At 38.4% G+C, this 25,450-nt stretch overlaps 1 protein-coding gene across 2 annotated transcripts; it reads left to right on the top strand.

Annotated features, from left to right (window-relative positions):
* The first annotated feature begins 1,897 nt into the window (after window positions 1-1,897).
* UBE2J1 (ubiquitin conjugating enzyme E2 J1) lies at window positions 1,898-25,450 on the top strand. 2 transcript variants are annotated; one of them, XM_045544016.1, is made up of 8 exons: window positions 1,898-2,241; window positions 8,091-8,164; window positions 9,116-9,247; window positions 13,125-13,209; window positions 13,359-13,464; window positions 15,927-16,056; window positions 17,673-17,792; window positions 22,565-25,450. In XM_045544016.1, exons 1-8 carry the CDS (start codon window positions 2,211-2,213, stop codon window positions 22,841-22,843), a joined length of 957 nt encoding a protein of 318 aa, XP_045399972.1. In that variant the 5' UTR covers window positions 1,898-2,210; the 3' UTR covers window positions 22,844-25,450. The 2 variants fall into 2 exon arrangements, with proteins under 2 accessions (XP_045399972.1, XP_045399973.1); XM_045544017.1 differs by lacking the exon at window positions 17,673-17,792.

The following is a 25,450-nucleotide window of genomic DNA, read 5'->3' as shown; positions in this document are numbered from 1 at the left end:
TTTAACTAGCTCCCTTCCCACCCAGCTATCAGTTAAGAATCTAGTGACCATTAAATAGAAATACTTTTCTTTTTGTATCTCTACTCTTTTCTCTGTAAACATCTCTGCTGAGAGAAATTTTGGAATTGGCTTTGCTCTTGCAGCAAGATTATAATTAAGCTTTGATATATGCCCATAACTAAATTGTCTGAACAGATTTTTGTTGTTGTTAACCAAGGAAGGAGAGGTGGTAATTCCTATTGAGCTAGTTCTGTGGGAGAAGAGCCCCAAGAACACAGAGGAAGAAGTGGTGGCTAAAGGAGAGCCCCAGAGGACAATTACCCCCAGAGATTGATTGATGGACCTGGAGGCTGAATAACAAAAGGTTTCTGGAACTTAGTTTCCTTAGCTATAAAATGGGAATGATAATACAGTACCTGTTTTGCAGGTGTCGGTAGGGCCTACTACCCAAGTCAGTGGCTTTTGCAGACTGTGGCAGGAGAGGGTGTTAAGTGTTAGACAATTTGAAGATTCAACACAATGAATGAAAGAAGCACAATGGAGTTTGGTTTCCTTTGCATATTTCAGCCAATCAGATTATCAGTTTATTGTTCAGAAAACATGGAATGGTTTAAGATACCATCTAATTTTAGATAATCTTTACTTTTTTCCTCCCCATTTCACTCTACAAAGGGCTGCTGGTAAAATTCTGACATTAAAAAGTCACTTATAGATTTAGATTCTTAACTTTAACAGTAGAAAACAAATACAATTTAGGATTTTCTGTCTTTATGTAACAATAAAACTTGCCCATTCTGATTAACCCTCTTCATCCCACCTAGAATTCCTCATTTCCCTCTCCATCCTCCCCACTGTCCCAGTCCCTCCCTCCCTTCCTCTCCCAAGGTCCTTGCTCCTTCTTTAAGCCTTCTAAACTTAATCCTCTCTCTTGATCCCACTCATTTAACAAGAAAGCATGGAGTGTCCCCTTTGAAGTTTAACCTTTCATATTTGTATGCTTTCCCTCAAATTCAGTGTAATCCCCTTAGCTTTATTTTTTGACAGATTTTAATTCTTTAAAAAAAAAATCTCCTGGCCCGCGTGGTGGCTCACAACTGCAATCCTAGCACTTTAAGAGACCGAGGCGGGAGGATCGCTTGAGCTCAGGAGTTTGAGAGAAGGCTGAGCAAGGGCGAGACCCCGTCTCTACAAAAAACCAGAAAAATCAGCCAGGCGTCGTGGCCTGCGCCTGTAGCCGCAGCTACTCGGGAGGCTGATGCAGGAGGATCGCCTGAGCCCAGGAGCTGGAGGTTGCTGTGAGCTATGATGACAACGCTGCACTCTAGCCCAGGCAACAGAGACCCCGTCTCAAAAAAAAAAAAAAGAAAAGAAAAGAAAGAAAAGAAAAATCTCCCGCAATGCCTAACACAGGGTCTTGCACCTAATCACATTACCTGAGGAAAAAAAAGTTATAAAAATCCTGCTCCATTCTCTTACTAGTGGTTTCCCCTTCCCGACTTGACTCGCTGCCTACCCCCAGCAGCGACTGCATCTGGAAACAAAGCCCTTCTCAGACTCCGCGGGCCCGCGCGCGGACAGCCGGGCTGCGGGCACGTTCGCGGCCGGAGCCCGGAGCCCGACGCCCCCTCAGACCTCTCGGGGCCCCGGGGGCCCGGACCCCGCCCGCAGAGGGAGGGCCGGAGCCGCTTCCGGCCAGGCGGTTCCTCCGTGAAACCCGCGAGCGCCTGGGGACCCCGGACGGTCCCGGCGGAAGGTCGGCCTCCAGGGACCGAGGCGACAGGGCGAGGGCGCCGCTCGCTCTTGCAGAGTGACCGATCGCCACGAAGCGCCTGCCACGTCAGGACAACTTCACAAAACCCGGCCGAGGGCGGGTGACGCAAGCCGGGGGCCGCGGCAGGGCTGGCCCTGCGGCCAGACCAGGAGGCTGAGCTCCAGCCCGGGAGCCCGGTTCAGCGACACCCCGGCCGGCGCCGGCGCCCGCCCGGCCCCGAGGGAGGCGGGGAAGCAGGGAGGAGGCGGCGCCATCAGCAGCCCGCGCCTCACCCGCACCCTCAGCACCCCGCCCGCAGTCCGCGCTGCACCGGCTGGCGTCTGCGGAGGCTCCCTCGGCCTGGCCCCGGCCGCCTGAGCCGCGCTGAGACCTGGACAGCGGCAGCGCGGGGAGGAGGTGGCAGCAGGTCGGGAGGCCGGAGCCGGGCCGGCGACCCGCCATGGAGACCCGCTACAACCTGAAGAGTCCGGGTGAGGAGGGCTGGGGGCTGTGGGCAGGGAGGGTGAAGTGACCCTGGACTCCGGTCCCGGCGCCGCGGTCCCCTCGCGTCCGCCACCACTCGCGACTCTGCTCCCGGTTTCGCGCTCTACGCGAGACCGCCGCCTGCCCGGGAAGTGCAGGCCGCAGGGCGGGGTGGCGGGGCGGCGGGCGGGCAGCCACCGCCAATCCCCGGGGGACTGATCAGCGCCCCGAGGCACCCAGCCTCTGCCTTTCCTCATCTTCGTCCCATAGACCTTCGTAGGCTGATCCCTAAGGACAGGTGTAAAGGTGATGTCCGTGGGTAATAGTCAACAGCCTCTTGCCCTACCTGCATCCTGAACACCGTCGTTATCCCTTCTCCGGACTTTTATTAGCCGTTTGAGTCACATTTAAGGATTTGGTCGTTTATATATCTATTTACAGCATTTGGGACGAAAGAGCTAAAAAACAAAACAAAACAAAAACAACTAGCTGAGCCATGTACTTGAGAGCTAACCTTGATTTTTGCCAAACTGGCTAGTATGAAATTATATCTGTGTTAAGTCTTACAAATTTCCTTTCCTGCATTGAATGCTCCTGCTTCATTTGCACAAGCAATCCAAACAATCCTAACCTCAATTATTTTCTGGTGCATTATAAAGACATAAGAAAAGTAACCTGCTGTCTCAGATTAAGACAAACTTGAAATGAATCACTGGATTCTATAAATGGTATTTATTCTATCTGTACCTTGATAAGTATGTGAGAAGGGAAAAACTCTGCAGTTCAGCTCTGAGTGATAAATCCTAGGATATTACTGATGGTCTGACCAACTCTTGCTGCTGCTCTAAATTTCCTTCCTAAAAAGCTGCTTCTCAGTAGGAATCAGCAAGACTAGCATCCTTATGGAAAGAGTTAACATTGTGAATCTTTGAATTTTTTTAAAGGTTTCAGAATATGCAGAAATTTGAGAAAAGCCTGAGAATATTGATTGAACAGAGTTTTGTTGGCCTCAGTGCCATCAGGCTAAGAAATGGCCTTAGGTAACCAAGTGTGTAGAATTGATCTGAACAGTTTGGGGACAGGACCATAGACTCCTTTAAAAGTCTGGTGAAGTCTGTGGGTGCGCCAAGAATTGCATTTATACAATTCAATTTCAGTGAGTTCATGACACCCCTCCAAGCCCATCTCTTAAGAACCCCAGGAAAAAAAATGAATAAGAGGGAGAGAAAAGCTTAATTTTTAAGCTTAGATGGTTAAAATGATTGAATTATTTAGATTATGGATTATTTAGATTTAAATAAAACTAGTAGGGTAAAAATGTATGTGACTCCTTGGTCACATGGTTCCTTAGGGACGCAGAAGTACTTGGTGGAATGTCTGGAGAATAACGCAAATGTGAGAAGTAGTGCAGTTTGCAATGGATAACTGGTGGAACCAAAGAGGTTGTTGTCAGGACGTTGCTCAGAATTGATAGGCTGTCATACCTGATATTATGATAAGCTTTTAAAAGTCTCTAGAATTTTGTACAATTCCAAAGTATGTGACCTACTGTCAGCTGGTTGAGCTTTGGTTGACATCCTTTTAGCTGTATCATAAATTGTTTCCTCCTCTTTTTGGTTTCATTTCCTCCAAGATGGTATTGCTGCTCTAAAAAGAGAGAGAATGCTTTAAAACAATTTTTTTTTGTTATTGTGTGGATTATTGGAGTTCCTGGAGAAAGTGAATTAGATGAGATATGGGACTTATTGAAAATGCTGGGAGGCATAGTGAAAGTTTCATTGTTTTATTCTCCAAAGTGTGGTATTTTTAGAATAATGCCTATGTGAAAGGAAGTGGTTAAAAGCACCGTCCTTTACTCTCTACCTGCTGTGGGGTTGTCTTAGAGGTGTGAATGGAAAAATTAAGTAAAAACAATTAGAAGGGAGACCTTCCTGAGGAAGGTATTTAAAGTTCTAGTGGGAGTCAGTCTAGATGATGAGTTGGAGGATGGGGGCCAGGGCAGCATTGCAGGCAACTGATTAAGGACCAATGTACTAGCATGTGATTAATAAATTTATTGATTTCATAGGTGGTAAAATATTTTAATTTTTTTTTTTTTTTGGAATAGACTTGTGATTGTGGACAGAACTTTTATGTAAGGGTCATCTCATAAGCCTCTGACTAACCTATCCATAGTCGTCTCAGGATCAAGCTCCCTGATCCCCGTTTGTCCAAGGTAGTACGGTCTTATAGTACGAAGTAGGGAGACCTGTGTATAAAGAACCTCCTTTGGCAGCTTCCTTAGAAGGTGCCTATGGAGATGTGCAGCAGGTGATGGGAGTATAAGAGGTGGGTACAAAGGTACCCACTACCTCTCCCAGAAGCCTAGCAATTATCCTATCCATGGACTTGGTGTCAATTGCACCTTTATGCTAATCCTCTCAACTCAGACCTTTCTTCTAAGCTGTAGATACACAGAATTTACTGGTGATTCCATATCTTCACCTAGGTTTCCCATAGATCAAAAAAAATCTCTGCAAGGTATAAAAACCAAACATCAGTTTTCTCTCCTCCACCAAACTTGCATCTCACCATAATATTCCATATCCCAGGGATTGACAGCACCCAGGCACTCATGGGAGTCATTTTTGATTTCTTGGTCTACTCCTTTGCTCCACCTCTGTCCTGAAGCACACATAACACAGACACATATACACATACGTGTGTGAGCACATAGAGACACACATATATCTAATCAGTTACTTTTGTCACCAGATCAACGAAAACAAAACAAAAACTTACTAGATCACTCCTCAAGTTTAAAAATTTTTGGTAGCTTCCTTGTAGCTGTGGATAAAGTTCAAAGTAAAATGTGTAGTTTGGCCTACAGGGCTGCTCATGATTTGACCCTTTCCTTCTTCGCCAGACTCATTGCTCAGCGCTCCTACTTTCCTTTGCATTCTCACCATCTATCCATTTTGCCTGAACGACTCCCCAGGTGGAGTAGCTTTTCTCATTTGCATGCCTTGGTCCTTGTTGGAACCTCTGCCTGGAATGCCTTCCCTTTAATCCATCTGAAGTTCCTACTAATTCCTATTGTCCAGATCCTGTAGGCAGACCAAGGTAGTTCCTATATGTACTTGTACATACTTGGTCAGTAGTACCGCATTGTGTTGTAATTGTTTTTCATGTTTTTCTCTACTCACTGTTATTGAGGGCAAGAAGCAGATCTTAGTCATTTTTCTATCTCCAACACTGAAACATTCTTTAAATATTTGTTGAACTAATACCCTTGCAGAGTCTTTTTGGGCAGGAACATCAGTCCTTAAATATTTGCTTAAGTGCCTTCAATATGGGAGCAGGAGCAGGCAGTTAGACCTGAGGCTCAGCCTAGTCTCTAGGGCAGTAGTTTCCAAACCTGACCAGAATAACTTGGACAGCATTCCTAATCTCCACCCCTTCCCAGGGCTGCTCAGAGATTTTTATCTGTCCAGATGGGTCACTCTAGTCATTCCTCTAAGGGAGGACAAGAGAAAGTGTCCGGAGACCTTCTTGAGAAAGCTACTTAAAATAAAGGTCTAGTGGGAGCCAGTCTAGATGAGTCTAGATGATGAGGTGGAGGATGGGGGCCAGAGCAGCCTTGCAGACTGAGGAAACACAATGTAGAAAGGCCTGGAGTAGAGAGAAAGTAGAGTGTGTTCAAAGAGTTGAACAAAGCCTAGTGTCTAGAACTTGGAGGGAGAGGGTGTCTCAATATATATGTGTTTCTGTTCCTGTATAGAATAGGACTATAGCATTTATCAAGCTGTTCGTATTGAATCCCCATCACTATAAGCTCCCTGATGAACAAAACTGTATTTTGCTTATGGTTGAAACTGTAGCGTCTGGCACCTAGAAGGAACTCAATAAATAATCGATGATCAAGTGAACAAATCTCTGCCTATAGGGGCTCAGTTCAGAATAAAAGATGGAAAAGAATATTAACAATTATGAAGTAGGATAGTGACTTAAGAACTTTTTTTTTCTGAGACAGAGTCTCACTCTGTTGTCCCAGATAGAGTGTAGTGATGTCATCATAACTCCCTACAACCTCAAACTCCTGGGTTCAAGTGATCCTCCTGCCTCAGCCTCCTGCGTAGCTGGGACTACAGGTGCATGCCACCAGGCCTGGCTAATTTTTCTATTTTTACTTGGTCTCCAACTCCTGAACCAAACAATCCTCTCTCCTCAGCCTCCCAGAGTGCTAGGATTACAGGCGTAAGCCACCGCACCTGGCCAACTTTTAAGTCTGAGAACCATTGATTCAAAAGGAAATTTTATGCAAAAGTCCTGATACATACCAAACTGGTTGTATATGTGTGGGGATTGCTTCTCAGTTAACCTCTCTCCCATAACATAACTTTCTCCCCAACCTCTGTCTCTACACATCTTACTTTTTTTAGTCCCTCTACCTATTCATACCCACTTGGGTAATTCCTACTGTCTTTTCTTTCAAATGTACCTGACCCCTTTTCTCTTGTCTGCTCTAAAGTTATTTATCTACCTGGTCCTCCCAACACCTGGTGCATATCTCTCTTATAGCGCATATTGAACTGCATCAGTGGTTTTAAGCAGAGTTTTGAGAAGCTTTTTCCCTGGCTTTGCCATTCCACACCAGTATCTGACATTTTTTAGCACCTAAAGTTTGAGAGGGTTGAGATCCAGAGCACATATCAAAGGATTGAATTTTGAGAGCCAACAGGGAAGGAGAGGGGGGTGCGGATACATACAGGATTGTAGATTGTCATGGGCTTCTGAGTGCATTCCTGCTAACAGTCATTTATTATGGAGATAAAAGGCTGTGCCATTAACTGAAAGCAGTGAAAGGGAGGAGAGATAAGAACAGGTGTGCAGTAGTCTTAGAGTGCTGTATGGAGCTAATGAGCTGGTAGGCTTACCAGAGAAATGTAGGATCATTAGGAGGTATTATGTCCCTGTGGAGGTTGTTGGTAATGACTCTTTAATGGCATAAATGTGCCAGCCTTTATGACTTTTTTTCCCCTTTCAGTAATGCTCAATTTGGGCAGAGACACTAAATAAGAAGATGGTTGGGTTGGGTCAGCCAGAGTTGAATTTTATTAGGGGAGCATGAATAAAAGGACTCCCAAGAGCCAAGGGTGTGGATAAAGAGAGAAGTGAATGTAGGTATGGGTGGGGTGAAGAAAGTAGTGGGCTTTTAATTAAGCTGAAGACTGATTTCAAAAAGGAATTTAATTAGGGCCATTGTTCATTGAACTCAGGGGACAGTCCCATTAAATTAATGCAAAACAGTGGGTGGAAAGTCCCATGAGGTTGAGGATATAGGGGGGTTTACTGTTCACCCAGTGTGAGATCCTGAGGGCACATTTTTGTTAATGTAGACATTTTAAGAAGGTAGAGTCAGACTACTTATGTTGGAATCCTGTCATTTACTAGCTGTACGACCTTGAGCAACTTATGTAATCTTTCCATGTCTCAGCTTCCTCATCTAGAAAATGGGGATAAAAATAGTACCTATCTAGTAGTGTTATTTTGAGAATTAAATGAGTTAATGTTTGTATAGCATTGTGATAAATGTTACCATATAGGAAGTATATATTAAATAAAAATTGTATCTTCCCTATATATTAATTTCATGTATAGCTCTTCAAAAGTGTGCCATTCTTCTAACGTCTAGCAACCATTTCCTTCCCTTCCCCTTCCATTACTATTATCCCATAATTAAACTTTACCATATGCTCAGTTGAACTAGTCCTCTCTACATTTTTCATTGAAGTAGGAACTTTTTCATTAGGCTTGTAAGTCTTGCTAATCACTTAGAAAAGCATATTTTAAATATCTCTATTTTTTTGAATTTTAGCTGTTAAACGTTTAATGAAAGAAGCAGCAGAATTGAAAGATCCAACAGATCATTACCATGCACAACCTTTGGAGGTTAGTTTCTATCTCCATATTCCTCATATGGATTTTGATGCTTTAATATTTAAAACATTCTTTAAAATTGCTTTTCATTGCTTTGAGTCATTATAGATGTATTTGATGTAGTTTATTGATATATTCTATTCCCTATATTTCCTGAGTATTTCATTAGCCAATCAGACATTTAGAAGAAGCAGATTTCTATTCTCTGTAAAATGGGTCTCAGATGCTAAGTTGAAGATAGTGGGTGTTAGGTCTTGAGTATGAGGGAGGGGAAGTGGAAATAACCCCAGACTCTTTACAGTATGGAAAGCAGCCGCTTGAGGAGTCTCTGCAGCTACCCTGGGCTTTTTGCACAAATGCCTCTACCTGTCTCCAGTTTTCTCATCTGTAAAAGGAGGGTATTTAACTGTGCTCAGTCAGCTTTTCATGGTAATAGAATAAAAATATAATATATGTGCAAGTTTTTTGCAAACTGAAAAGTACTTGGTAACTGTAAGATGACATTAATAGCAAATGTATTATTATTACTGACCATTTATAAATAAGCTCTTACGCATCTGGAAGGGTTTATTTTTAAAGATTTGTTAAAATAACCCAAATTTATAGTAATTATTTGATTATATGATAATTATAACTAATTGGTATTCTTTCAAGGATTAATTTCCATTTAAATGTTTATCTTATTTATGAATACATAACAACACTCAGAAAATTTTAATGCATTTATTTAAAAAAGATTTAGTTCCTGTGAGACATGAAAACTGGATTAAATAGCCTTTATTTATAACCTTTACTTATTTATAACTTTTATTCTTGAGACATCTTGTGCATTAGAAACTGTCCTAGGAATAATAAAAAACGTTTACTTTTTCTCACCCAGTAGTATTTCTAATATTCAGATTGATAAAAATGATCAAACTTTTTAATGTTATTGATTCCTTGTGGGTTATTATTTTTGTTCAGGATAACCTTTTTGAATGGCACTTCACAGTTAGAGGGCCCCCAGATTCTGATTTTGATGGAGGAGTTTATCATGGGCGGATAGTACTGCCACCAGAGTATCCCATGAAACCACCAAGCATTATTCTCCTAACGGTAAGACATCTTGGCTTGTGGCTTAACTCTTCCTGGTAGCTGCAAAATATAGTCAGCATACTCACTTTCAGTAGGAAATAAAGTGAAACATTTTGCCTTTGGGGTCCAGGCCCTGGAATTGCAATTTTTTTTCCTCCAAAATAATTCCTAGGAAGCTGACACACCTGAGAAATGCTAAAGATACTAAGGAATGTATAAATGTCATGGCATGTTTGTTAGGATTCAATGAATTAATGTATGCAAAGCGCTGGGGACACAGTCTCTGGCACTTATTGTGGTAAGTACTCTATAAAGTGTAGCTAATGTTATTGTACCTTGTAGTCACATCATCTTCAACTTCCCATCTTTCTTACACTTTTCTTTCGTTTCCTATCTTTACAATGAGAGTAATGATACCTGCCTCATTGAATTTATGTGGGTTTAAGTGTATCATATTGTATAGTTCTTGGAATAGGGCCTGACATACAGTCCTCAATAAATGTTAGCTATATTATTACTATTTATATCTCAGAATTTTTCTCCATTTGTACATACTTTATCTTCATATGAAGGAAAACTATTGATCTCATTCCTCTCTTAATTGCTAAACTTTCCTTCCCTTAATACCTTTAATTTATAAATATGTTTTATTCCCTCCTAACCTTGAAAAAAGCAAAAACAAATTTTGTGTCTGTTACCACTATAAGCTGTTCCTGTTTTTCTCTTTGATAACCTCCACAGCATCCTTACTCGAGTTTAGCTGCTGTCTGGCCTCCATACATAGCACTCTGATAAAACATGCTTACTACACCAATCTCAGAGACCAGTTTGAGAAATCTCGCTGCCTCTTCTCAGTCTTCACTCTGCTCCATCTAAGCTAAACATCTAACCTGCAAGGTAGCAAATGGTGAAACAAAAAGGTGTTCATAAATTCCAAATTAGGCCCGCGACCCAGCACCTGTGCACTTAATGCCCACTGACCATGCCCGAGGTGTACCTCTGGCCACCTTCCTGAAAATGTTCGCAGCCAGCCTCCTAGCCATGTGCATGGGAGTCGAAGTGGTGCACAGGTACTGCTAGCCAAACCTGAAATTCCACCAAAGCCTAGAGAACTCAAAACAACTTTTGGGACTGAAAGAGAGACAACATAAACCTCAAATTTCTCAGCAGTAGTAACTTAAATACAACTATGTCAAGAATTCTGTGGATAATACTGTCTTAAATGTGCATTTTTTAAAAATTTATTGAGTCAAACTACTTGTTCTTAAGCACCTAGTCCAATGCTGAGTGCAAGAGTAGATGTTCAGTACATTGAAATTTAATTATGATTTGACCAGTTTTCTTGAAAACTGCCAAAGTGCATATCATCTCCTTCTTGAATGTGATTTGGAAGATATTTAGTCTTGAATATCACGTGAGATAGAGTGTTTGCAGGGATACTACATGGGTTTTCTTGATTTAATGTAAATCAACAGTAAAATCATTTTAAAACAAACAAAAAAAATTCTCAATTAAGGCTGCTTTTACTTATATTTGGTATAATGGAAAGAGCATTTGTTTTAGGGCCAATAGACCTGGATTCTTATCAGTGCTCTTTCCATTACATCATGGCCAGGTTACAGAATGTCTTTGAAATTCAGTTTTCTCGTCTGTCAAAAGGAATGCTGTCTGTGTATGACAAATATAATCACACTATGAAGTTCTTGGCATATAGAAGCTGCTTAACAAGTATTAGGTGATACTGAGAATTGTTAATGCTGGCAGTAGGGCTGGAGCAGGGTCAGAAGTCACTTCATGGCTGGGCGCGGTGGCTCACGCCTGTAATCCTAGCACTCTGGGAGGCCAAGGCGGGTGGATTGCTCGAGGTCAGGAGTTTGAGACCAGCCTGAGCAAGAGCGAGACCCCGTCTCTACTAAAAATAGAAAGAAATTATATGGCCAACTAAAAAATCTATATAGAAGAAATTAGCCGGGCATAGTGGCGCATGCCTGTAGTCCCAGCTACTCGGGAGGCTGAGGCAGTAGGATCGCTTAAGCCGAGGAGTCTGAGGTTGCTGTGAGCTAGGCTGACGCCACGGCACTCATTTTAGCCTGGACAACAAAGCGAGACTCTGTCTCAAAAAAACAAAAAAAGAAGTCACTTCATTTAGTTGCTAGGTCTTGGGGAAAGCCAAGTGGCCAGGGGGGAGGGGCTGGTGCATGGGGAAACTAGTGGGGTGGACAGTAGGTAGCTGCAGCTCTTTACCAACAAATATAGAAATATTTCGATAGTTAACCAATAGTATGGTTGTGTTTACCACACTGGCTAAAAATCACCTCTACCCTTCTGATATTCAAAACTGCACTCTTTCTGGTTCACTTACTCTCTTTTGAAAAATCTTCTCCAACTTTCATTCAACAAATACTTTTAGACATATGTCATGTACCAGGCCCTGTGGGTGCAGCAGAGAATAAGTCAAAGTCTGTGCACACATAGAGCTTATATTCTAACTTCATTTCTCTTCTTCCTCACCCTTCCCCTGAATATGGATAATTCTACAAGTTCAGACTTCAGCTGTTTTATTTCTATGAAATGGCTTCAGTGATCACTTCTGAAGAGAGGTACCAAAGGTATATATATATCTTCTTCTGACGTCAGCGTACTGACATTTCTACCTGCCTTTTAGACATGATCAATAGCTTTCCTTCCAGCTGAGTGTAGTGGGAGTGCCTGGAGTCCCAGCTATTTGAAAGGCTGAGGTGGGAGGATCACTTGAGCCTAGGAGTTTGAGTCCAGCCTGGGCAACATGGCAAGGCCCCATCTCTGAAAAGAAAAAACAAAATAGCTTTCCTACCAAAATATAAGATCCAAGTCCAAAATTGAAATAATTATTTCTGATCTTCTTCTTCTGTGTTGCTATCTTATTAAATAACATCATTCTTCTGAAAATCACTCTTCTCTCAAAGCCTTTCTCTCTATGCCCTTCCTCACCAACATCTAGTTAGATGATACTCAGTCCTTAGATTTTATCCTCGCCTCTTGCATGTCATCTCTTTTAGATTAACTGAGCTGGGGGACAGTGGCGCATGCCTGTAGTCCCAGTGACTTGGGAGGCTGAGGTGGGAGGATCACTTGAGCCCAGAAGCTCGAGGCTGTAGTGAGCTATGATTGTACCACTGCACTCCAGCCTGAGGGACAGAGTGAGACCCCATCTCTTTTTTTTTTTTTTTTTTTGCGACAGAGTCTTGCTCTGTTGCCCTGGCTAGAGTGCCATGGCATCAGCTTATCTGACAGCAACCTCAAACTCCTGGGCTTAAGCGATCCTCCTCCCTCAGCCTCCCGAGTAGTTGGAACTATAGGCATGTGCCACCATGCCCGGCTAATTTTTTTCTATATATATTTTTAGTTGTCCAGGTAATTTCTTTCTATTTTTAGTAGAGACGGGGTCTTGCTCTTGCTCAGGCTGGTCTCGAACTCCTGACCTCGAGTGATCCGCCCACCTCGGCCTCCCAGAGTGCTAGGATTACAGGCGTGAGCCACCGGGCGCGGCCTGAGACCCCATCTCTTTAAAAAAAAATATTCTTAACTGAGCCTAGCTCTGTACTAGGTATAGGGTAGGACATCAGTAAATCTTTATATGTTAATTATTTATATTTCAATTGTGTAACTAAGTTTCAAAAAAGTGCTATAACACCTTCTAAAAACAGTTGTAGTATTCATTTAGTATCCAACAAATATTTTTGGAGTGTTTATAAGAGGACACAATTCTTTGCTCCCTTAGAGGTTATGTTCTTTTAAAATTCTTTTTAAAATAATATTTAAAATTATTATTTATACATAAATTATAAAAATATATTTATACCTTAAACGTTTAAAGCATTACACATATAATTTTTAAAATGCATTGTTTATTCCTAAGGCTAATGGACGATTTGAAGTGGGCAAGAAAATCTGTTTGAGTATCTCAGGACATCATCCTGAAACTTGGCAGCCTTCATGGAGTAGTAAGTATTAATCTATTATAAATTTAAATCTCTTACAATTTTAGTCAATTCATAGTTATGAAGTATAATACCCTCTTTTTTCTCTTTCCAGAGTAAACCCAGTTTCTTTTATAAAGCAACTTAGATTGATGTTTACTATTTTCTTTCAGTAAGGACAGCATTATTAGCCATCATTGGGTTTATGCCAACAAAAGGAGAAGGAGCCATAGGTTCTCTAGATTATACACCCGAGGAAAGAAGAGCGCTTGCCAAAAAGTAAGTTTTGTATTTCATTCTTTGTTAAGGTCCGAATACTATTCTGGGTAATGGTTATTAGGAGGTAGGCTCTGTCTCTTACTATGTGACTTACTTTCTGAGTTACTGTGCCTATAGGGTCTGACTTTAGCTTTGCTATTTTAGAAATTCAGTTGTACTAATTTCCTTGGGATGACCAGAATCTAAATAATTGATTTCATGCTGTCTGGTTTTAAAAAGTAGTTGGGAATATTCCACTAAGATTGATTTTACTTCAATGGGAGATATATTCTCCATGAAAACAATACTGGTCATTTGTCTCCACTTGGATGGTATTATAGATGGAAAAGAACCAGAGTGATTATTTATATGTAGTGTTCCACAAGATTGAAAACTCCTTGAGGGCAGAGAAGGAATTCACTTTATCCATCTTTGTAGCTACAGTATCTAGCTCATAGCAAGTACTCAATAAATGATCCGCAGTAAAGCAAAGGAGATTTTTTTTTATCAAGTTTTGATTGCTCAACTTGAGGATTGGTATTACCTTCTCTGTTTTTTTCCAGGTGCATTTTTGTCTATAAAACCAAGATCAGTAATTCAATTCAGGGTAGCTTCTGTTTGAGTAGTGCTGAGGTCCAATTCTTAATTTTGATAATTTTCCTGTTGTAGAGTCTGCTGCCTACCATCCTTCAGACATAGTTTGTTAATTAAATTATAGCACATTTTACCCTAGCACAGTCCACAGTAGGCCCTGCACAGATGTTTGTTAAATCAGATAGACTTTTTTAACATCTGAAAGATTTGGTAGACTGCTTGGTCTCATCAGCAACTTTTCTTTTTAAACCTTATTTCTAAATTCTGGTGATATACCTTACTATCTTCACAGATAACAATATGTACTTTGAATATATAGTATTTGTTTTTATTTGATTTCTTATGTTAGTGTTCTATCTTGATACTTTTATCCAGTTGATTTCATGTAAAAGGTAAAAAAAATGAACTTGGGTTCTTCTTCTTCTAGGCTTCTCAGTGCATATATTCTAGGTTCTCAGTCTATGGTAGAGAAGCCTTTTTAAAAATGATTTTGCATTCAACCATGGTAGCATACTATGCCATGCTTATCTACATTAATGCATTCAAAATAAACATTCTCCTTTATTTCATCTGACATCTCAGTTAAAAGGGAATAAATTTTAAGGCAGAGAATTTGTGTACAACCAATTCTCAAAGGGGTATGTATGGATAACAGTGCTGATTCTGGTGAAACAAAAAATCATTTATTGCCCTGGGTGCAGTTGTTCACTTCTATGATCCCCAAACTTTGGGAGGCTGAGGTGGGAGGATTGCTTGAGGCCAGGAGTTCAAAACCAGCCTGGGCAACATAGCATGAGACCCCATCTCTACAAAAAATAAAAAAATTAGTGGGGCATGGTAGTGCACACCTGTAGTCCCAGCCACTAGGGAGGCTGAGGCAGGAGGATCACTTGAGCTTAGGAGCTTGAGGCTGCGGTGAACTATGTTGATACTACTATAGTCCAGCCTGGGTAACAGAGTGAGACCCTGTCTCAAAACAACAACAACAACAAAAACTAGGAAAAAATATCATTTATCATCAATAAATACTAAATTAATGCCATTTTTATATATATTTTATTTGTTATGCTGTTTTATGAATTTAAATAGCATATTCTTTAAGACCTAAAGCTTTTGAATTATATTGAACTAGAAGTACTATAAAAACAATTTTTTTAAAGTTCAACAATGTAACAATATGTATTTCTACATATTATTTATATTTATTTTCAGTAATTCAAATCCTCATAGCACTCTTATGAACTTTAAGGTAGCTTTATCTGGAGTGCAAAGGGGAAAATGGAAACACAAACATATCTTGGGAAATAGTCTAGTTAGCAGGTTTATCTTGAGTCTCTACTTAATGTTATCAGTGATAGCTGCAGTATTTGGATTTTCCGTAAGTTCTCCGAAGTCTTCCAAGTTGTACTGCTATTTAGATGAGTAGGATTTGTGAGTTTTTTTCCTAGATATATCTCTAATTCTATTTTTAATTGGCTTCTTTACTGCTTTGCATATGTTTCTGCTAAAAGATAATTTAAGTTTTGTAATGGACTTTTTTCACAGGCCTAAAATAGGCTTGTTATATTTGATCTTGAGGACAATGTAATAAACAATTTATTTTGTCATTGTGTAGATCTACAGCTTATTTTTCTTTAGTTTGTTGAAAAACATGGACTCAAAGCCCTGTATTTTTTATGCCAACCTAACTTACATACTTGTCTAAGGACTGTAGTTACTGGCTTAACTATAATTTGCAGTCTAATTTGCAGCATGTAGATGAATATGATGTGGAGTTGTCCAGTGTTCTTGTCTTTTAAATTTAATGACTCAGCATTTGAATGTCTCAGTAAGAGGGATTAACATTCAGCCATTTGATTTAGTCTCATAAAAAAATTGTCTCCTACCAGATCACAAGATTTCTATTGTGAAGGATGTGGCTCTGCCATGAAGGATGTCCTGTTGCCTTTAAAATCTGGAAGTGATTCAAGCCAGGCTGACCAAGAAGCCAAGGAACTGGCTAGACAAATCAGTTTTAAGGTACTATAAATTCCTAAATAAATTCTAATTGTGTAATCCTTCTGTATTCTGCTAGATTGTATTATAGATAGAAAGGAAAGCAATATAGTTCTATTGCAATAACATTTTATAAATAAATTTTTCTTATTACAGAACTCATAATCTACATTCATAAAGGCATTATAGCATAGTGTTTAAAGCTTAGACTCTGGTACACAATGCCAGGGTTCAAATCTCAACTTAGTTGCTTATTAATAGTATGATGTCAGACATATTACTTAACCACTTTGTGCCTTGTTCTCATCTGTAAATAATAATGGTACCCATGACATCGGATTAAGCTGGTTAATACAAGTAGTATATATGTTGCATTTAGAACTGTCCCTGATGCTTAATAAATTCTAGCTATTATTATAGAAAATATAGATAAGCAGTAAGAAGAAAATGACATCTATAATCTCATCCTGAAGAAATAACTACTGTTAATATTTTGGCTTGTCTCCCTTATATTCATTTTTTCTGCATGTTTCACCCAAACATGGGATTATATAGTATTTTAATACTTTGAGTATTGAATATTTAATTATTTAAAGTGTTAAGTAGGCTGGGTGAGGTGGCTCATGCCTGTAATCCTAGCATTCTGGGAGGCCGAGGCAGGAGGATCAGTTAAGCTCAGGAGTTTGAGACCAGCCTGAGCAAGAGCATGACACTGTCTCTACTAAAAATAGAAAAAATTAGCTGGGCGTGGTGGTAAGCACCTGTAGTCCCAGCTATTTGGGAGGCTGGAGGATTGCTTGAGCCCAGGAGTTTGAGGTTGCAGGAGCTATGATGACGCCATTGCACTCTAGCTGGGGCAATAGAACGAGACTCTCAAAAAAAAAAAAAAGAAAAAAGCTAAGTATTTAAGACTTCTGGAACTTAATTACCTTTAAAAAAAAAAGTCAGCCTGCATTAAGCAACATGCTACCTCCACCTTCTCCACTTTTTTCATCCTGCTGTCTTTCCAGGTCCAGTTCTTGGGAGAAATTTTCTCTCTGTTTTATTAAAGTGTCTGGAAGAGGAGGTACTCAATAAATGTTGATTACTTTCTTCCTTCTGAGGATTCCTATTACACTTAAAATTGTTCTCTGAAAATCTTAGGATCACATTATGTTTTGTACATCAGAATTTTTCAGATTTTAGAAAATATCTTACCCATACCATATATTAACTAGCCCACAGTGGGATCTAGGGCAGTACCTCATAATCAAATTCGTTAATATTTTCTCAGCAAACCTGGGAATATTTACATTAACGTGGGATAGACTATTCATAGCTTCACATCAGTTCATGTCAGGCTTGCCTAAAAGTCACCAAAAAGCTTTTAGTTTTGGGAGCATTTTAGAACTATAGATTATGAACCATGGATATTGGTTTTGTCCCTCACCAGGTAACAGCTTCTAGGGAGCAGGTATTGTCTGTGCCTCTTCCTACAATACCTAGCACAGTGTTGGACACCTGAGTGCCCAGTGCTTAAGTGACTAATAGTAGACATTAAACTAGCAGTTAAAATAAATTCAAGAGAGGGACTTCAGCAGGTTGCAGATTATTCTGTATGTCTCTCTTTGTAACTACTCTTGGGTGTATCTTATTTATAGGCAGAAGTCAATTCGTCTGGAAAGACTATCGCTGAGTCAAACTTAAACCACTCTTTTTCACTAAATGATTTACAAGATGATATACCTACAGCATTCCAGGGTGCTACAGCTAGTACATCGGTATGGCTCTTGTCTTTTAATATATATGTATATCTATATCATTATCATTATTTGGAATAGGAGGAAAAGATCCCTAGATCAAATATCTGAAAATTTTGGTTCTTCTAACAATTGGATTCTAGCCTAGCTGTCTGTCTAATGAATTATATTATGTTGAGCAAGTTATTCATGCTTTCTGGCTTCAGTTTTCTTTTTTATTAAATGGCGCTGGACTAAGTAACTTTTAAGTCTTATTGTCCCTCCAGAATAATATTATTTCTCTGAAAAGCCACTTTCAATATAGTGCTAGACTCTGAATAAAACAAAATATACATATGTTAGCCACTTTCTGAATAGACACTATCTTTGGCAGCTTTGTTAAGCTGTATTAAGGTACTGACTTAAAGACCTAGAGCCAAACATTTGCCTTACACTTGCTGTGTACCATATAGTAGCCACTAGCCGCATGCAGCCATCTATATTTAAGTTTAAATTAGTCCAAATTAAAGAAAGTTTCAAATTCATTTTCTCAGTCACACTAACTACATTTCAAGTGCTGTATAGCCACATGTGGCTAGTGGCTGCCATACTGGACAACGTAGATATCGAACATTGCTATCAATCATAAATTTCTATTGGTGATGTTACCTTGTACATAGTAAGTGTCCAGTAAATAATTGTTGAATAAAATAATAAATGAATGCTATGGTTGTTGTTAGTTGTGCCCTGACCCATTGTCTAAAAAATTGGTGAGCCTAGGTATCAGAGAGACTGAATAAAAAAATATGACTAGATTGGTGCTAAATAATTAGGATTATGGGGAAAAATAATGACTTTCCTTTCTGTATACAAGAGATGAACTGTCTTTTGGTGTCTTTTTGGTAACAGATTGTTTTGTTAAGTAGTCACTTATTTCCCCCCTGCCCCACCTCCAGTGTATAGAGGATTTTAAAGGGTTGGGAAAATTGAAATAGAAGCCGGGCAAGTACAGATTTGCCCTTTACCTATCAATAACTTACTATAAAGTGGGACTGAATAGCCTTGAGTGGGTCTCTCCTATCCAGAGAATGAGTAGGTAGGCAGAGAAAAGGAGGTTGAAGAGAGCAGGGGAGAGGGTGACACTCCAGGGGAACTGAAGATGGAGGTATGAGAAAAAAGTATGTCGGGATGAGTGTAAATCATTTTTATGTGATCCCAATGTACTTTTATAAATTGTAGAGGAATATAATGAATTAATTTTGAAGTCAGTATATGTTTTAGTTTGAAATATTAAAAAATTCTCTGATTACTTTTCATTTTTTGTATTCCAATTATTTTTTATTTCATAAATAGTTTTTAAAAATAGAGCCATTCTATTACAAAAAGGAGGGTAATATTTTCTTTTCATCTATTAGGACAGTCTCCTAATATTTATGATTCATATAAACCTTTTGTGTATTTTAAATCTGTCAGGTCCCCTTGCTACATATTCTAGTTATGCTTATTCCAATTATAATTTATTTTGTAATTATTTATTGTCTATTTCACATCTCAGAATATAAGTTCCTTTGAGGGTCAGGACTCTTTTTCGACTTCTCCACTGCATCCCCAGTGCCTGGCTTAGTGTCTTGTATATAGTAGGTGATTGGTACATATTTGTTGATTGAATGAATGAACCTCAGAATTAGCACTTTTAAAAAATACTAGGAATACGGTTAAAGAAGTTTAAGTAAATTAAAATGTACAAACAATAATGTTACTATTATAGTAGGATTTCTCGTTTTGATCTTAATGTACATAAAACTTAGAGTTCTTTTTCATAGATATAGGTCATTAATTGAGACCAATTTTGGTTGAAATACTACCAAGCAATAAATTGTCTACAATTGCTGGTTAATCTTTTAATTACATTTATATATAAACTATCTCAGAGCATGCTTATATAATTTGACCACTATGGAAGTAACTGAAACCTGGTTTTAGCAAGGGGTGGTTGCCTTACATGCAGGTGTAAGAAAAATTCACTGAAATGTTACACATCAAATCCCAGATAAACTATGGGTTTTTTTAGCCTGGAGGTGGGGGGCAAGAGATTGCCAAAAGTCTAATAAATACAGCAGATAACATCAGGCCATCTGTTGCTTTTTGATGCAGATTTTTTAGCTATGTAGAAATGGGAGAAATACTGATGGCAATTTTATGTTCTTCCAGTCTGTCAGATTTTCCCCTTTTCCCAAGGATTAAGGTTCTGAATAAGCCATTCCATTTTATGTTAAAAAGCAAACACAAAACTCCCTCATATATGCTGGTTATTCTGGGTTATGATAGAAAAATTGATATGTATTATTACGGACTTAACAATGACTGTGATTGTTTTAAATATGAAAAATTTTAGAATTTTATAATATCAAGGCATTAGATTTTAGTCAGTGATATACCATCCAAAAAGCATCTGAAACATAGGAACCTAATTCAAACATTATATCTATGTGAATATTTTCATATATGTACATACTAAAATATCATCACGAGTCAATGTTTTAAGGGATTGTTTTTCTAAGTGTATTAACTGTACTAATAAAGGGCCAAAAAGCTGTTGTAAGTAAAGTCATGACTTTTTTTTAACCTAAATATCGATGCCTCCAAATGGATATATTAGTAGTAACAATCTTAATAACTGATATTTAATACACAATTATGTGTCCTAAGCACTTTATATCATTATCCCATTTAATCCTCATAGCCACTGAATTGGATATTCTCCTTGTACAGAAGAGGGAGCTGAGTCTTGGATTAAATAACTTGCTTGGGTCACACGTCTACTTAGTGGCAAAGCCAGCCTAGTCATGATAAACCTCCCTGTTTTGGTCAGGTTTACGGGCAGGATAATGTTCTCCCCTTAAACAAATGGATAAAATATATTTGTAATGTGTATAACATGTATAACATATTTACAACATGTTTAAAATAAAAGCTTTAATCTGAGTCAACCTTTTGTACTAGTTTCTGGATTGATAGCACCATCATGTTTTTTATTTTCCTTAAGAACCCATTTCTCTTTAATCCTTGAGTAGTTTTGCTCTATTAAACACTTTCATCTTCTTGGCTGAGCTATCGGAAGAATAGGAGATTTCAAATGCAATGTTTCTGTATTGGCTGCCATAACTCACTTCAACTCAATGAGTCTTAACTCATTATGTGATGCCTGTGATGATGTATGACCTCATAAAATGCAGCAGCTTTGTGTATCTGTTCTCTTCAATGAGCAGATTGCTCCTGGGAGTCCTGGATTATAGAAGTTCAAGTTCAAGTATCAGCACTAACTTTTATTTTTAACTCAGAGTCAGTAGTTCCTTTCTACCTCTGTATTTATGGGTCACTACATTTGAGTGATTCCAAAGGATAGTTTTAAGAAATTCATATTATTTAAGCTTTTTAATGTTGAAATGAATATCAGATTTAAAATGGAAATTTTTCTACATGTAACTTAGATCAGCAGTTTTTCCCCCTAATGTTTATAGTTATTACTAGCACAAAGCCCATCCTCTTACCATTTTAAAAAAGTAATTGAATTACATTATGTGATTCTTTTTTCTTCTGAATATTTAAATTTTCTCTAATGTAAAGCATTTTAAATGTTTCATACTTAATCAGTTTTTTGGGTTATTCTGAATAAAACATTCATTCTTTTTTTTTTTTTGAAAGAATGTATATTGGCAATAATGTATAATCAGTATACAGTTACTTTCAATAAAAGAATTAAAAGCCATTGAGTTAGTAGAGATAAAATGAGGCCAGGCAAGGTGGTTCATGCCTGTAATCCCAACTTTGGGAGGCCAAGGTGGGAGGATTGCTTGAGCCTAGGAGTTTGAGACCAGCTAGGGCAACATAGCAAGACCGTCTCTAAAATACATACATATATATTTTGTAGAGCTTCCTGGAATATGCCATCACCATTTTTTTCTTCCTATAAGTCATATTTAAGATTTTGAATGACTTGGTATCATATTGTGGTTATGTTTTAACTGACCAGTCATAGGCGATAGAAGCGGTTGTCGTCCTATGCTTCATGGGAAGCAACCAGTGGGCCGACATAGAAGATACATGGAGTCACACACAACTACCTCCAAATTTTTCTCAGCACATACCCAGGGAATTCTTGACAACAAAAAGTATTCAATACTAAGTAAAAGATACTTCTGGACTTGTGTTCAATTCATTTGACAGGAATTGTGAGAAAGGGTAAGCCTCATTTGAAAACCACACATAGCATTTGTAATATTGCTATGAAGAATGTACTGCCTGCAATATTTCTTACGCTCTATTGATTGTTGGTGGAAACATATGGATACAGTAAGATAACATGGGAAGAAAACTAGTTTATAAAAGGTACACAATTGAGAATTGCCCTTTTTGCAATTTAGAATAGCTAATTTTCACTCTAAAAGTGGAAATCACTTTTTACTTACTCTTTGGATCTCCTGAAAGAAGGGAAGTGCCCAGATGCTTAGCAGATATTGCTAGAGTTGCTTCTGAGGCAGAGTAGAAAGCCTTCTATGGAGAATATAGGTAAAGGCTTTCTTTGTTTTATTTGTTGCTGGTAAATTCCTCCTCTACCCAGTATGTGTCTAAGTTGTGTTGTTGGCTTATTCAGGAGGGTGATTTATTAGTCTCAACATTCAGATAATTCTTGATAGTTTTGCCCTTAGTCATATTTAGCATTCTGAGATTCTGTGTATTCTTGAATAGATAATAAGTATATATATATAAATTTTCCTTGCCAATTTCAAATAAAATTTCTTAAAATTTCCTAGTATGGAGTCCAGAATCCCTCGTCAGCATCCTTTCAACAACCTACCCAACCTGTAGCTAAGAATACCTCCATGAGCCCTCGACAGCGCCGAGCCCAGCAGCAGAGTCAAAGAAGATCATCTACTTCACCAGATGTAATCCAGGGCCCGCAGCCAAGAGACAACCACACTGATCATGGCGGATCAGCTGTACTGATTGTCATCCTGACTTTGGCATTGGCAGCTCTTATATTCCGAAGAATATATCTGGCCAATGAGTACATATTTGACTTTGAGTTATAATATTGTTTTGTGACTTAAGAGCTGTGACTCAACTGCTTTATTAAACATTCTGCATTGGGTATAATCTAAGAATTGTTTACAAAAAGATTATTTTGTATTTACCCTTCATTCCTTTTTTTGATTCTTCAAAGTTCAGTATAAATATAGCTAGACATTCAGACTATGTCCAGCAGCGTGTCCTGCTTACTTTAAGGAACCGGAAATCAAAGTTCCTTGTCTCATTATTTGATCTGCTTTACCGAGAAATAATTTATTGTTAATAATTTATTTCTCATGCCTCAGCTCCTTTTTATGTAAATTTGTGAACTTTTCTGTGTAGCCCTTGGAAATTTTTAGATAAAAGATGATGTTTTAAGTTCTAATGAGTATTACTAATGACTCGATACCATTTATTGAGTACTTTGTTTCTACTTACATAGAATGGTACAGGGATAGAAGAGTTGAAAAGGGAAAGCAAAACTCTTCAAGTAGCTTTCATGTCATTCATAGGAGATATGCTGGTATTGCTCATTCTGTGACTTAGTGTCCTAAACATTCTTCAGTGAAAATAACTATATTTCCGTTAAATGTTTATGAGGAAATGAGATCACATATTTGTTATTGGATGTTACTTGAAGAGGGGGTACTTTGTAACCACTTTGATATCTTGTTATCCTCCTCTCCAATATGCACACAAATTTAAAAAGAAAGACAACAATCTGCCACAGATCCTTATTTTAAGGAAGAAAGGGTCCATGCCGAGAAATCACTTGGTTTTCCAGAAGTAGGAGAATCTTCAGATTTGAATGTTTGCTCTGCTTTGAATTGTATATCTTTGAGATGTATTCTATGCCTAGCTTTGTAATCACTATAAATTTTAATTCTAGGAATATGCATAATGTTGAAATATTTCATGTACCATTTTAATAGAAAAGCTCAGGGCCCAAGCAACAGTGATAGAAGTTAGAAAAACCTTTACTTAGAATTGTCTACCTAATTAAAGCCCAAGAAAGAATTTTCAGAGGAAAAATCAATATATAACTTAGTGCTAGCTAGTTCCACAGACTCTAATAGATAATTTTGTCATCATAATGCTTGTGAGACCATATAATCACAGGAAAACATTGCTTTCAGCATGTTCAGGTAGCAGTATTGAGGGTACTCTTGATGGTATTGTTAATGAAGATTCAATTTTTAAATACAGGCAGTCCCTAGCTTTCAAATAGGTTATGCTCTAAAAGTGCATTTATAAGTTAATTTTTTTTTTACAAGTTGAACAATGTTGTAAATGGTATTTAGGGTATAGACCAGTCCATAAAAGTTAGCCCATGTGTATCTTTAATAGTTTGGGGGAGGGTATTCATAAAGTCCTTTATGTGGTTTTAACTAACTGAAATTATGGGGCAAGATAGAAAGAATTTGTAAAATCATTTTAAAGGCAAATTTAATTTTTACTCTTGTTTATGAGACTTTGGTTCTATTAGCTAGCAAACACAATTTGTTTTCATAACCAGTTTTCCTTTATGTCTACACCTAAGATAGGAATATATTGTATATTATTATATAATACAGAATTGTCTTAAACTTTAATAAATTAGCATTTTAAAGGTTTACAGATTGTTTGTTATATCTTTAGTTGAAGTTGGTAAAGTCTAAAAAAGCCCAAGGACTTTATGAAGACCTCATATGTCAGGAAAATTATAGGTTACCATTTTATAACTTTATAAGTTATAAGTGCATAAGAAAATGCATTCTGAAGTCTTGATTTGGAATATAAGAAATTAGAAGTGTTGGTTTGTTGGTCAGTGGTCTTCAAGCAAGAGGTCACCAACCCAAGTGGGAAGACCAGATAGTGTTATCACCTGAGCAGAAAGAAATCCGCACACCCTCAACCTATGCTGAGATTAATCGTGTGCTAGAAGCAATCTTCCCTCCATTTCCTCTCAGTCATACTTGAGCCAGCCTCTGGATCTGTGTGATCTTGCTGCATGTTTCCATGGGGTACACTTACACTTTAAAGTTAAGCAAAGAAGATTTTGCACCGTGCAGATACTTCTCTGTCTGCTTGACTTCTCTTCCCTTACTGACAACTAACTGGCCACCGGCTTGTTTGTGTTGGGATTGTTTTGGCTCCTGACAAACCATCTGAAAGTGGCACAATTTCCTTCTTCCCTTTCACCTCACACCTGCTCCCTAAAAATCCTTAAGTTGTTAATGTGAACCACAATGTGGGGTTAAATGAGCAAAATTGATCTTTGAGGCCTTTCTTACTCAACAAGCCACTGAGCGGCTTCTTCAGAAAACTATTATTTTAAATCCCTACGTTTTCCCTTAATTCCAGCATAAGGCCAAAACTGTATGTGTATTCTGGTAGGTAAAGGCTTAGGACTCTGTCTTCCCCTAGTCCTCAGATCTAGGTAACTCATGGCTTTTTCTTTGAACAACACAGCACACGACCACATATCAAGGTCGTTAAAATAGCATGCTTAAAAAAATAGTTTGTTTCACCTGTAACTGTTTAGGCCAATGAATCTTTCAAATTTTATGTAATGTGGGGCTTTTATGTAGCACTTTATGTTTTCATGCTGCTTATTGTTTTATTCTACTGAAATAAATGAATTTCATCAA

Source organism: Lemur catta, chromosome 2 (assembly GCF_020740605.2).
Source record: "Lemur catta isolate mLemCat1 chromosome 2, mLemCat1.pri, whole genome shotgun sequence".
NCBI lineage: Eukaryota > Metazoa > Chordata > Mammalia > Primates > Lemuridae > Lemur > Lemur catta.
Note: the sequence above shows the minus strand (reverse complement) of the source record. Positions and strands in the feature narration are given on the sequence as shown.

Excerpts from the sequence above, each read along its gene's own strand:
- UBE2J1 (XM_045544016.1), top strand. The coding sequence starts at position 2,211 with ATGGAGACCCGCTACAACCTGAAGAGTCCGG. Across the intron at positions 8,165-9,115 it reads ACCATGCACAACCTTTGGAG|GATAACCTTTTTGAATGGCA; the intron begins GTTAGTTTCTAT and ends ATTTTTGTTCAG. Across the intron at positions 13,210-13,358 it reads TTGGCAGCCTTCATGGAGTA|TAAGGACAGCATTATTAGCC; the intron begins GTAAGTATTAAT and ends ATTTTCTTTCAG.